At 48.0% G+C, this 14,384-nt stretch overlaps 1 protein-coding gene across 2 annotated transcripts in view; it reads left to right on the forward strand.

Annotated features, from left to right (window-relative positions):
• LOC149364973 (uncharacterized) overlaps positions 1-14,384 on the forward strand; it is an 80,493-nt gene that overhangs the window by 60,500 nt on the left and 5,609 nt on the right. Inside the window, exons 3-5 of one of the 2 annotated variants that reach the window (XM_089574969.1) lie at positions 9,788-9,941; positions 12,495-12,593; positions 13,685-13,904. In XM_089574969.1, coding sequence (XP_089431095.1) covers positions 9,788-9,941; positions 12,495-12,593; positions 13,685-13,904 — 473 coding nt within the window. Of the gene's footprint in view, positions 1-9,787; positions 9,942-12,494; positions 12,594-13,681; positions 13,905-14,384 lie in introns of both variants that reach the window. The other variant, XM_089574968.1, reaches the window with a different exon arrangement.

Consider the following 14,384-nt stretch of genomic DNA (forward strand, 5'->3'; position numbering starts at 1 on the left):
TGACAAGCTGACAGTAAAGACAATAGGGTGCAGGAAACCAAACGCCTCACCCAAGCAAAGAAAAAAAAAAAGAGACAGAGACAGACATCTAGGCACGCCGGCAGCCTCTCCGGATATCACATTTCATCGGATCCGTGTTCCCCTGGGACGACAGCGTGTCGCCGGCAGCGAGATTAAGTTGGCCTGGCAGGCTTGGCATTCCGCTCAGGCCGGCCAGCTAACACAGGGCACGTTCCGGCGAGTCCGGCGCGGAAAGGAGTTTGACGAATCCGAAGAACGACAAGTTTATCCCGGTCGAAGCAGGCGGCTATGCGCACGGGCCGGACGTGTCATTTCGTCGCTGTGCCGTCTTATATAATAACGCTGTCTGCGTTGTGTTCGCATGGCTGACAAGGCGCGCGTTTTCCTGCAAACGCCGCTGGGAGGCGTACCTATCTATAAGGTAGCGTGAAAGGCTTGCCAGCATGCAGGTTGTTCAGCGAAGAGTCGATGTCTCCACGCCTGATGGAGACCGTTTCCTTAGGATCCACTCGGGTATACCCTAAGGGATTATCTTCCTTTCGTATTAAATATACCACCCAAGTATCTCTCCTCCTTCATTTGTGCCAAGATATTAAGGCGAGTTCGTTCTTTAATACAGCCAGTAAAATATGCTTCATATCGCCCAGCAAACGTCCGATCACAGTATCCTTGTCGGCCATCTCAGACGTTCAGGGATACGAATGACACACAAAGGAAAGAGGTCCTCATTCGGGCCAACGGAAGAGCGACAGATATCGCTATCGTCCCGGCTGTGCCAGTGTCATCCCGACACGAGGCACAACGAAAATGAATAACGAAAACCGACGTCACAATCCGTTTCCGTCTGCAAACTCCCCAAAGTCAGGATTCCCGCAAACGGTTTTTTTTTTTTTTTGTGCCTGATCTCGTCTCGCTAAGAAAAAGTCTCGCGGCTTTTGTAGTTCCTGGAGCAACAAGTTCGGACCGTGTCCACTTCCTGTCCTGACGCGCACTGCTTGTGAGTACGTCTTCGTATAAGTGAAGACCGCTGTCGTGCCAGCGAGACACGGAACGTTGGTTCCGGTGAGCAGAAGCTGGCCGACATGCAGGGCCTAGACGGGTAAATATGCATACGGACGTCCGCACGACAGGTTTCGTTTGCGTACCACCGGACACTAGGATCGGCGGAGCACGCCAACTGCAAACGTTACGCTTCCCAACAAAAGAACTCCGACAAGGCGTACGCTCAACGTTAGACGTTTTTAGCATACCGGAGACATATCAGCGTAGACGTGTATTGCGTCTACGTTCCTCGCTGTGCTAAAAGAGTCTAACGTCTATTATGTATACGTCTCCCGAAAATCTATACTGATCCCAAGTGCGAAGAATCCACGCTCCTGCAACTATAGAGTTTCGACTTCCACACCCGAGAGTGCTATGTGCTCTATAGATGTTACAAAGTTAGAGGACATCTGTGGATTTCCTTGTACTGAGCTTTAAAATAAATAAGTCATGCGGTGCGTGCAGGCGAGACGCAAGCTTTGCCAAGGGACAAGAAGGATAAAACAAAACAAGACAGGAGCCGTGCTCGTAACTAATTTATTTACCGCGGACGTGATGGAAGCGTTTTACATGTTTCATGTGTATCAGCCGGGCTTCGGCTTCGTTCTCGCGAAAAGAAATGCCTTATCTGCAAAGATCCTGACGTTCAAGCGTTTTGGAGGCTTTCTGGCTAATGCTGCGTGTTTATTTTGTTGTTAGTCGCAGCAACGCTTTCTCTTACATAAATAAATTAGTTGCGAGAGTGGCGTGTGTTCCGTCATTTAATGCAGAAATGAAGAATAATAGGGCTTGCACGCTACATTTGAGCGGACCCAGCTTTGCGTCTTTATTCTCATTTTTTTTTTAAATAAAACCACTAGACGCACACGCAACGCAACTCAACTTGGTAAGCATAAAGATCACCCACGTCTTTATAAACGCTGTACGCATAGATATATGCATGTACCATATCTGCATGGCTACGCATTACGTACCACACCGATGTACTCCTTACTGTTCTTAAAATAAATATATGCAAAAATAAAAATCGCCTCGTACATGTCCGTACTGGCACCAAAACATGCGCCTTGCCTTTAAAAAAAAAAAAAAAAAGCCTGTGTGTGCAACTCGCATCTCTGGCAATACGAAACATCAGAAAGTAAACAAAGAAAACAGCCCCAAATCTGAAAGATATCTTTCTTGAGCCGCCAACATAAGACGTATATTATCACTACACATCGCGCGACGAAGATAAAATCAGACGTTCTCAAGTTCGAACGTTCTGCTATCATTATTTTTTTTCTTTAGCTTTGTATGCTCCCAAACTTAAGCTCATGAGGTCCATTTCCCACCTTCAAGCATCTCTGTCACAGAATCTAAGCTGATAGCTGCATTAAATCCTTTCAAAAAATGGTAGTCTCAACCTGTTCATGGCAATCCCCCTTGTGGGTAGGCGCCATTATGTCTTCAGGGCAACAACAACATCGAATCAGAACTGCTATAAGTTATTGCAACAACGCACACTTATTTCAGTTGTTTGGTGTCAAAAGACTGGTCGATGCGTCTTACTGCATGGTTAGGCAAACGTGTTTAGTACAAGAAAGCTTGAATCTGGAGAGTTATAAACCGAGCGGTATTCGATGCTCGAGTAGGGATGGGCTTTCATGCTTAGGCCGATATGACTTTTACTGCATCAGTGCTGGTAATACCTATTTGCGGCCTAACTTGCACCTCTTATAGTGTAATATTTTTTCCTACCATACCACCCGCCTCGCCAGCGTCCATTACTATACGATAACCAATGCTGTTATCCATTCACCCCAGCATTCGATTTGTAGCCATCTCGATAGTATAGCGTCGAGTAAATGCGCTTCCCGGCTGAAAGGCTCGCCAGTGAAAAAGCTCCATTATGCGTGCACGCTTTCCAAACTCTATACCTATAGCGCACGCAGGCTCAACCGAAGTGGAGCTTCGAACCCTCCCTACAAAAAAAAAAAAGGAATTTTCTGACTGCCGCTTACGATCAGGATATAAGGCGCAACGAGGCATCGTCATGCCCCTCGAAGTGCACTCTTCTTTCTTTCTTTCTTTCTTTCTTTCTTTCTTTCCTTCTTTCTTTCTTTCTTTCTTTCTTTCTTTCTTTCTTTCTCTCTTTCTTTCTTTCTTTCTTTCTTTCCCTTCTTTCTTTCTTCCTTTCTTTCTTTCTTCCTTTCTTTCTTTCTTTCTTTCTTTCTTTCTTTTCTTCCTTACTGTATTCATGCACAGCGACGGAAACGAATGTTTCGCGGATGGCCCTCCTTTTAAAGTTCGGCGAAACCAAGGCACGCGACGTTACTTCAAATTTGTGGGCCATATACACCAGTACGAGTCCAAGCAGAGTAAAGAGGTTGTAAAGTGCATAACACGGAGGGAGGGTCGGTCGCGCGTAGAGTACAAACAAAAAAAAGATAAAGATGAGGGCGTCACAACTCTAAGCAGCGTCGAAGGAAGCCCTCCCCACTTCCTCCTCCACACGCTCTGATCCTTCCTTTCCTCTCTCCTGCTCTGATTTCTCGGGCATCGAGAGGTCATAAAAGGAGAAACGGCGATTCATAAACGCTTCGCGCCCAGAACCCTCTTCTTCGCCGCCGCGCAGAAAAGCTGTGCGGAGCAGCCGCCCCTCGCATGGGCAGGGTCCGGCCACGGCTTCATCCCATATGCATGCTCTCTGGTATAGAAAAGAAAAAAAAAAAATGTCTCATGCTTTCCCCATCGTGTTCCCACCGGCTCTGCACGCGACGGCGCCAGACACGCACTAGTCGAGACACGCGATCAGTTTCAGCCTCCTTTTAGCCCCGCTCACTGTCGCTCACTTCGTTAATTTTTTTTCCCTTCGTTCTTTCTTGTTGCTGCTGTCCTTTTAGACCCCGTCTTCCGTCGCTTACCCGTGAAAGTGAAGCAATTTTATGCAGCACGAACGCTCCGCCAACGACCCGTGCACGGTCGTCAACGTCGCAGCCCATATCGTCCTCGTTCTTTTAACGTCGTCTAGCCATGCGTTTTTTGCGCATATTTCTTAATGATTCGCGCCACACCACGCATACCGCTCCGCGTCTTTGTTTGTCCGGTATATTGCTTGCATCCTCCCCAAGCAGTTTAGGCATACTCTACGTATATATTTGGGCTCCCTAAGCTCTTGAACACGGTTCTGACAATTTCATACATACTTTTTGCATTTTTCTCTTTTTATAAGAATCCGTGCTAGAGACTATAGAACACCCGCCTGCCTTCCCAGTTTGACGAGGGGCTCAGAAAGCGCTAAAGTCTTCACAGGGAGCATTAAAGACACCCGTGACACCCGAAGCAGCGTATTTAATGCTAGACCCTGAAAAAAATAAGTAGTGAAGCGTTTTAGTTCGCTTGCCTCGCTTGCTATCGACTGCAACGCCCACGGACCCATTGGCATTCCAAATACAGCGCTGCCGATTTCTGTCTCCCCACATCGCTTCTTCGCGCGAGCTTTCCGACTCATGTCTTCCTTTTACTTTCTTTGCGGTCTGTACTGAATCCCAACACACTTTTTGTTCCTTTTAGCTCCTTGTTTCTTTTTCGCCCTCTTTCCCTATTTTATTTTGTGACTGCTTCCGTGTTTCCGTCCTTTTTCTGCCAATTCTTTCGCACTTTCTTTGTCTTTTGCCGCTTTTCGTTACTATCCTTTTCCCCACACACCGCGATCCTGCCATTTACTCCAGGGCAGGATAAGATTTGGTGTGCTCTCGCCGAGGATAGGGAGGAGAGGGTGGAGGTTTCCCGTTGTCTCATCTCGACCGCTGGCTAGTTCGCCACCCTCTTTTCCCTACGAGGACAGAGCCACGTGCAAAGCGGCCCGGCTAGCCGCTTCCTGTGCGGCGGCCGTTTATGGCGGCGACCGACCGTAAACGAAGAAAGCCCCTGCGGGTTGACGGTGACGCGTATACGACCGCGCTGTTGCCCTCACACTTCTTCCGTCCAACTTCCTGGCGCCGCGGCGTCGCGAGTCCCGTGCCAACAACGTCCCCCCCCCCCTCCCGCCTCCCGACAACACCCCTTATCCCTTCTCTTTCTGCATCCCCCGACGCGTCCCCTAAACATCCCCTCTCTCGTGACCCTTCCCTCTTTCAACCTTGTCTTCCGCGTGTCCGAGATTGCCTGCGGTGCGCGAAAACAAGAATGTGAAGGCGCGGCGAGGAAGGCCATGAACGCCTCGGGGCTTCCCTTAGGGCCAAGTCCAGTCATGCCACGAAGCCTCGCGCGACCGGAGCTCGCTGCCACTGCTGCTTCCGCCCTCGTGCGAGCTGAAACATTGACGCGCCGACATAACGGCACCTAATAGACGTCGTACGCACGTGCTGCTGTGCGCGCCCCGGGCCTCAACAGGCAGTCGTGGCCGCCAATCCAATTACGACCGCGACGGCCCCCGGCGGCCAATTAGAAGCCGACACTGGCGACCGTAATGGCTGCGCTACTCGGTCTTCTCGTTTTGTTTTTCTCTCTCTCTCTCTGTCACTCTCCTTTGTTTCTCACCAAAGCATTGGCGATGCCCCTCACTTAGGCTTCCTGTTTTTACCTTCGTTTATTTACTCTCAGGCCGTGTAGGCACTAGAGAGCGGACACGAGCTGCCACAAAAAAAAAAAAAAAAAGTGTTAAGCGCAGGCTTATGTATAGAACAGTCAATAATAAAAGTAAATGCAGTTTTTTTTTGTCATGCCACCGTAAAGCTAAACTCTTTGCCTCCATTAGCTGTACGCCATTTTTTTTTTTTTTTTGCACCTGCACGTCCATTCCTTCCGACTTTGTTTCCTTTAGACTTGGTGCTGCGCATACATTCGCATGTTTTCTTTTTAATCACGAATGCGTAGGACGATTCAAAGGTTTAATTACCAAACTTTTTCCACCACGGATTATATTTATCATTTTCTATTCCGGCGCCTTTTCCATTTAGTGCGGCATAACGCATTGTGTGAACGCTTTGGAAAGTCTGACTCGTTGCCTTGGCTAGTTGGTGATGCATTTTCTGAAGAAGTTAGCGCAAAAAACGGACAAGGGACAGAAAGAAAGGACACATAAGACAATCACGAGCGCTCGTGAATGTCTTATGTGTCCTTTCTTTCTGTCCCTTGTCCGTTTTTTTGCGCTAACTTCTTCAGAAAAAGTGAGAGCAGACCACCCCGGTCCTCAGGTACAAAATCTATTCAAGTGCATTAAACCTAGCAGTTTAGTCGATATGACTGCTTTAGCTTAAGCAGTGGCGAAGGGTGCAGGTGCGATAAAAAAACAAACACATTAACACGGTTACATAATTCAGCAAATGCTGTCGTATTTGGGCCTTAGTTTTCATAGCTCTCGCGGCTGGTGGTTTTTGGTATGCGGCAGGAACCTAAGGAAGCTATGTTGCCAAGCGACTGCCATGATACAATCTCGAATATAGTAAGGCTGAGATCTGGGCGAGTTGGTATGGATTCATACTGGTGAACAGCGCAAAAAAGGCGGGACAACTTGTCTTGTCTTGTTGTTGTCCCGCCTTTTTTGCGCTGTTCACCAGTATGAATCTCGAATATGGCGGCGGTATTTCGACCTCTGTTTGCAGAAACGTTCGAGGGCACTGCGGAAACCGCATTGGAGTGAAGCGAAAGCACTGACGCCTCCTCGCCGAATCTAATTGCTCCTCTTTGCCTCTATGCCGATTGTGACGTAGCGTCTGACAATCGAATCACATAACCCACCTTAAACCGCAGTTAATGCACCTACTCTATAATCAATTCGCATTTAGTTTACCATTAATTCATTGAATTCACACTTAATTCACAATTTCCAAATCAATTAATTCACCCTTAATTCGTTTAAATTGGAATGAATTCATTTAATTCACACTTAATTCGCAAATGATTTCTTTAATTGACCTTTAATTCATCCCAATGTTTGGTTTAGGTTTATTGGGGTTTAACGTCCCAAAGCAACTGAGGCTATGAGAGACGCCGTAGTGAAGGGCTCCGGAAATTTCGACCACCTGAGGTTCTTTAACGTGCACGGACATCGCACAGTACACGGGCCTCTAGAATTTCGCCTTCATCGAAATTCAACCGCCGCGGCCGGGATCAAACCCGCGTCTTCCGGGACAGTAGCCGAGCGCCGTAACCACTGAGCCACCGCGGCGGGTTCATCCCAGTGTATCAGTCACATTATACCCACATTAATTTATAATTAATGCACCTTAATTCATCTTCATTTATTACTGCCGTTCCTTTTAGTTGTTATTGATTAGATTCGGTTAACTCCAAAGCCCCCATCATTTCACCTCGGTATTCATTTTGGACATTCAAATTTCGCGCCGCGCGTTGACTCCGTCCATTTTTCCGGTCACGTGGGCCAATCGCGTGGTACATGGTGTCACGTGACATCGCACTTTCAGCGATTCAAATTTCGCGCCACTCCCGGCCCAACCACGCCCACTTTTGGTCACTCTTTTGCCTCTAACTAATGATCCGATCAGCACAAAAATTTTTGCGCCGCATCCTCACATCATCCTCCTTCGACTATAACCACTTTTGAGACGACATATCTTTATAGTTTCCCACAATTGCTGCGGACACGGTTTTGATGACAGAAAGCCGCCGACATTGCCTAGTAATGCTTCCGCATTAAAAAGGTCAGCACGTCTCGCCATGTATTACCACGTCTGTCGTGTGTGTCTTACTATGTGTAGCATAGCATTCTGACATCCCAATATATCGAATGCTTTCATGAGTACTTTCGACCTGCCCTTTCGAGCGCATGCACAGAGTGAAGAAAAAAAAGCGATATCTTTGATATGGCAGACTGCTGGACTAGTTGGGGGCATGTTCACAGAGTAAAAAGCGCGCATAGAAACATATTTCGTTCGTCATCGTACATGTCATCTGCCGAAATTTTTAAGCTGATTGATTCACTGGAGCCCAGACACATACTGGGGGGCTACTTCCATGGACTCCATAATTAATTATTCGCCTAAGAACTCGCAATATGATTCTCGCTACACTCGTGCTTGACCTCACTCGCTAGCCAGAGCACCCTAGCCCCATCAGACTTGAAGAGCGTGTCGCCAGAGTGGCAGACAGGAGTTAATGGCGCATATGCCCGTCAGATACTTTGTCTATATGTATTACAAATATACCATGAAATCATCCATTTAAATAAGCACCACACAAATTAAAGTAGCAGAACACACAAATCGCTTCAGGAGTTGCATTGCACACAGCGTTTTTGCGAGCCATTTTCTAGGCGAGAGCTCTCCGGAACAAAATAGCCACGCCTCCGAACAAACACTATTTATATATGTGCCTCCTTGTAGGGTGCTTCGATTCACCTCCCAAAAGAAGCAGTATCAAGGCACCTTACCTCCTTGTCCTCTTTAGCGTTACCATGCTCCATACTTGCCCCCCCAAAAAAATGCACAAAAGAATGGGGACATTAGTTTTCCCTCTTCAAATCCACTTGTGAATTTTTAACAGCACCAGATTTGCTGCTTCATATTTCCTAGAGTTATAGAGCCCGCTACGAATGCATTAACAGCCGCCGACGCATGTGGCTCGGAGCAAGCAGGAGACAAATGGTTTCCAGTCGCAACCAGCGAAATCAAGCATTTATGTAGCTACGAGCCATCATCAATAAGTGGACACACCACGGCCGCTGCAAAAAGAAAACCGCATCCAAATTTTACTTCACTCCTTCCGGCCCACACAAGCTTAATTGTACTCCAACTCCTGCTGTATCATTATAATTTATAGTCCACTTAAAGTTGTATGTGTATCATCAACGTCAACTGAAATGTGGATAGCACAACTAAAACGCGGAAACATATACACAAAAATATTTGGCGACGCCCGTTAACCCCTTCACGTAGCGGTCTTCATTTCATAGAATTAAAGACCAAGAGCGCTAGTATTCAATCTCTCGGGAATAAATCTCATTTTGCTATTCCCATTTTATTTGGCACTAACAGCACAGTCAAGAATAAAAGTTTGCGGGATGCGGATTCGCAAGATATATCTATATAACTTCTGCACGGTCAAGCAAAGCAGATCAATGAAATTTACAGACGCATCAAGAGACATTAAAGCTCCTCAAACTGTGTATAATAGCTACATCTTCCCTCCCCTCCTCCACTTCCTCCTCTCGGTTTGATGCAGAAAGGTTATACATGCATCATAAATGGTGTCCCACGCAAGCCTGGGGAGGTGCAGGGCGGCCGCGCCCAGCGTGGGGGAGAATAAAAGAGGGACGGGTGACTACGGGGCGGAATTCTTCAACGGTTGGCGTCACTTTACGAAGTTTGAGGGGCTTTAGGAGACATGCGTGCTCTGTCCAATGGAATGGACATGATCTGACTAGCCAGCAAAGCAACCAAGAATTTTTTTTTCTTGAATTCGCATTCGAGATTCGCATCAGGCCTCCCTCGACCTTGCATTGTGTGTGTTCTGTGTGTCTTCTTTCTCATCTGTTGTCTGCCAGCGCTGTGTTTCAAAAGAATGCTCCACCAACTCGCCCAGCATCATACCTTGCTCCCTCGACCCCTCCCCTCATCTCTCTCTTTGACCTTATGTAGATTGTTACAAGAGTCAATTCTATGGTCCACACTACTACTTTCGTATCCCTAAGCGTGACGCCAAGCAATGCTTCGTTGTACTGCCGACTAAGCCAAAAAACACTTCAGGTAAAAACGCTTAACAGAGATCGCTGTGTTTTACACAGGCGCAAGGGCAAGCACGGCAAAAAGCAGCATGAGGGCAGCTGGACGTCCGAACGAGGTGAGCAAGGACGCCACCAGGAACAACAGCAGGACGAGCAGACGACCCAGAAGGGACAGGAGGCAGAGGTCAAGCCCTCCAAGAACAAGCAGCACAAGGTAGCTTCCGGACGATCATGATAACATGTCCCTTTTCCATGTGGACTGTATGATTTCATCCTAAAGCCTATTTTTGCACATAAAGGGTGCACAGGAGTGGAAAATTTGCCTCCCGGAGCAGAACGATGGCTTTCCTTTAACTGTCAGGGTCAGTGGTTAATGACTCAAGCGGGTATCTCTCCCATTCCCATCTCCACCTTTACCTCTCCTATTCCCACCCTGGCTCCCAATCTTCGTATTTTCCCCTCCCAACCAACATGTCCCCCGTCCTGCATGCCGGCCGTCATCATCCGGCCGCGCAGCACCATGCCCCTCTCTGATACCCAGGGTGTGGCCTACACAGATGCCTCTTTTGTGGCGCCTCGAGGATCCTGCAGCTATGCCCTGTACCATCCCCACCTCCCCGCACCTGAAACCCACACCAGCAGGTCGTACCTGCGCCCTCCGGACCCATTGTCCCTCAAGGTCCTCGCCATTGCACATGCCTTCCAGTCATTTGCCCTCCTTCCCTCTCTCCCAGAGTACACAGTCTATTCAGACTCTCAAGTTGCTATCTACCACATACAGAACTGCACCCTAACCCCTTCACTCCAACAAGAGGTCGAACGAGCGGTCCCTGTACTTAGCCTTCCATCGTGTTCCTCCGCTGGGTCCCTGGGAATTCAGGGATTGAAGGCAATGAGCTGGACCATCAGCTCGCCCGCAACACTCTTTACCGGGCACCGCTGATCCCCTGGCTCAAGCCCTCGGAGGACGGTGGGAGACTCACCCTGCGCTGCACCATAAAGGAGGTCTACCTCGAGCTCCGCCTCGACAAACACCTTTACCCTCCTCCTCATCCATCACTCACCATGTCGAAGGCTTGCCCTCTTCGGCACATCCAAATGAACGCAGTCATCACCCCCTTCCACCTCTTTCTCTATTGCTATGGATCGGACCTTTGCTGTCCCAACTGCCCCTGTATCTATGTGGACCTGGCCCATTGCCTCTTCTATAGCCCGGCTGCTCAGCAGTCGGGTTCCCATCCCACACCTTCACTATCCATCACCGCCTGGCTCGGTGCTGAAGGGGAAGAACAGCGACGTTTGGTCGCCCAGGTAGTCAATTTGCTCGGCCTGTAAATTATGGCTGAAAAATTAGGCAATGGCTTAGCTCTGGTTAAGCCTGGATATACAAGCGAAAAGCTACAGTTATGCTTGGTTTGACGTCATGGCTGTCGCAGTTAGTCCGCGCACAATGCACTGGGAGCACCACTATAACGGTGGAGGCGTTTGGCCGTCCACACTGCCTGTGCGGAGGCGGAGATGGTTATCGGTGCGGTTAAAATTCTGGGGGCACTTAGGCTCTCTAAAGTCCTGCAAGGCGAAAGCGTTTTGCAAAATTTCGCGCCAAAATTTTGCAAGATGTATGTAAACCACCTCGCCCAATATGCAGTACTGGCGAAAGCGTTTCTTGGCGCACTGTTTCTTTTTTCATTTTTTTCTTATTTTATTTTTTATTTTTCATATTTTATTTTTTTTCATTTATTTTCATTCTTTATTTTTTATTCTTTATAATTTTCCATATTTTATTTTTTACATTTGTTTCCTTTATTTTATTTTTTAGTCTTCCCTTGCTCGTTTTTATTGTTTAATTTTTTCCTTATTTTTTACTTTTACGTTCCTTTTATTTCATTTATGAAACCAATGCATTCACCAGATGCACCTTTATGCATGCTCAAACCTTGAGCCTTCGTGGCGGAGTGGTCTCCACTTCAAATTCCGGAAGCCCTAGTTCGATTCCCAGCCTCGATGCAGTTACTTTTCAAGTAGTGACGAGTCGGCAGCGACGGCTGCGGCCACCTGCGCTGCGTGTGACGTCACTCGGTTTCACGCATGCGCGGAACTGGCAAATCTGCGCACTGGCTCACGTGAAGCTCGGCTCCGACCCTCATAGGAAGCTTTTCGCTTCAATAAAGGTCTACTACTACTACTACTATCACCGACCAGTCACTCGGAACATGTGCATCAAAACAATGGCGAACGGGCAGCTTGTTTACACAGTAGCTTGTCATCCATGCAACCAGGCGCCACCTGAGCATGCGTCTCTAACAGTGCATCATTTTCAAGTGACGTTATCTAGCGGTGTTCACACCCTCCCATCACAGCGAGTTGTCTTCTCGATGTCCATGTTCCCTAATACTCGTGCGGGAACCTGTATGTCAGCCCAGCTCTCTCTCCTCTCCTGTCATCGGGGATTCCACAATCGACACAAACCGGACGTCGCTATTTCTTGTGCACACTGCTATCTTCCTTTCTTTTCATCATACGTCGGAACACCTCATATCTGGACTGTTGCAAACAGATTCAGAGAGCTCGCACTACGGTTTCCACCGAGTTAAAGCCAGGTGCAAACAACAGTCCAGCGAACAATATGGCGACGCTTTATTGGAGAGGTCTTCAGTTTCTAACTGATCCTCAACTCTTGCTTGCCTGAATGTCCAGTCACTGAATGGACTAGTAATAATAGTATGTGTAAAAAGCTTTTTTTTTTCTTTCTGGCCCCTCCACGCAGAGCAAGCAAGGCAACAAGGATGCTGTGGCTGATGGTAAGGGCTACAAACAGCAGAAGCAAAAGGACAAGCTAAACAAGGACCAAGCAGCGACGCAGGAGGTATGCTTTCTGAACGATAGCGCCACATACTCTCTGGTACGCACTTCCCAACGAGGCAGATGGGGGAAGGAAGCGGAAGGGTGGCCTGTTATGTTGCCCACCAACGTTCCTATGTGTCCGCCTGTATATCTGGTGCGACACTGCTGGTATTGAACTCAGTTAAGTATTGTGTGCCCATTTGAGGCAAGGCAAATATATTTTCAAGGTCCTAGCATACAATCAGAACACACAGTAGCAGGCCAGAGACTTACTGTGGCAGGCCTTCCACCCTTCCGCACGTCAAGGATTCTCCCTCCCTCACATTCACATGCGAGACATCTATACACCAAGGCTATAAGATGTGTAATGATGACAAGAAGATTCCGCAAAGGCTCTCCAACGCCAGACGAAGTAAAGTATCATATCTGAACCAGTGATGTTCCATTCGGGAAATTTCCCACTTCCACGAAATTTTAAGCGCTGTATTCAGCATTAAAGGAGTCTTGATGGTATTTAGGGGATAGCAAATTTTCTAAATTTTTCCTAACTGCTAGATTTTTCAAAACAGATGCAGGAAAGGGCAAGAAATGGGGATTTTATGGTGTAATTAAGGGAATTTTCAGTTACCGTGTAGAGCATCACCGCTTTGAAGGCGGTGATGCTCCTTAGCTCTCAAACATTTGTTCAAGGTCTGCATTTGCTTTCGCCACAAAGTGATGCAATGTAGCATGTCTGACAATGAAAACCAGCTGAATAAGAAAATACGAACTCGAGGACTTGTGGTTTGGTTCATAGTGTTTAACGCCCCAAAGCGACTCAGGCTATGAGGGACGCCGTAGTGGAAGGCTTCCACTAATTTCGACCACCTGATGTCTTTAACGTGCACTAACAGTGCACAGTACATGGGCCTGTAGCATTTCGCCTCCATCAAAATGCAACTGCCGCGGCCAGGGTCGAACCCACGTCTTTAGGGACAGCAGCCGAGCACCATAACCACTGAGCTGCCGTGGCAGCTCAGTGGCTCGAGGACTTTTCAGCTTTGGCGAAACAAATACGACCTGGTGGGTGTTTTTCTCAGTCCCTTGTGGTCTGTCTCTCGCACGCTCCAGAAGCAGTCAAAGTACGCCAAGAAGGCTGACAAGGCGAAGCAAAGCAAAGAGCCCAAGGTGCCGAAGGAGGCGCAGCATGAGAAAGAACCGGAGCAGCAGCAGCAGCAACCAGAGCCTGCCCAGTACCACAAGCAGGACGAGCAGCCTCAGCAACAGGTGGCCAAGGACCTGTGTTCTGAGAGCAGGCCCAAGCAGGCGGCCTCTGCGACTAAGTGCCAAACAGGTATGCGAGCGCGCCGTGCGAGTGCGGGGCCGCAACCTACACTCGGCGCCTTGTACATATACTCGTTATAACGAACCAGTGTGGATATAAACAACGGATATATCGAAGAAAGTGAAATTCCCCTTTAAACGCTACATGTAACGTAGCTTCCTATGCATACAAAGAATCAATGTTTATAGCGATGGTTTAGGCCTCATGCGAAATCCTGCAGGCAGGCTTTATCACAAATCTCAGCTGACAAAACCATGACTGCCAACCACACACTTCGAGCGATCGCAAAGTGAGAGCTGGATCCTTCCAATAAATGTTCACTACTTGCCGCCCACACTCCACCCATAACCTTAAGAACACTGTCAGCGGAAGTTTCGCCATCTTGCCTTGATGAACTGTGACGTGGAGAAGTACATTGCGGAATCTCACCCAAGATATTTCAGCACGCTCCTCGACTTTTCGTAATGGCAAGGTAATTGCATGTGAGAA

Source organism: Amblyomma mixtum, chromosome 2, assembly GCF_055824585.1.
Source record: "Amblyomma mixtum isolate Tamu chromosome 2, ASM5582458v1, whole genome shotgun sequence".
Classification (NCBI taxonomy): domain Eukaryota; kingdom Metazoa; phylum Arthropoda; class Arachnida; order Ixodida; family Ixodidae; genus Amblyomma; species Amblyomma mixtum.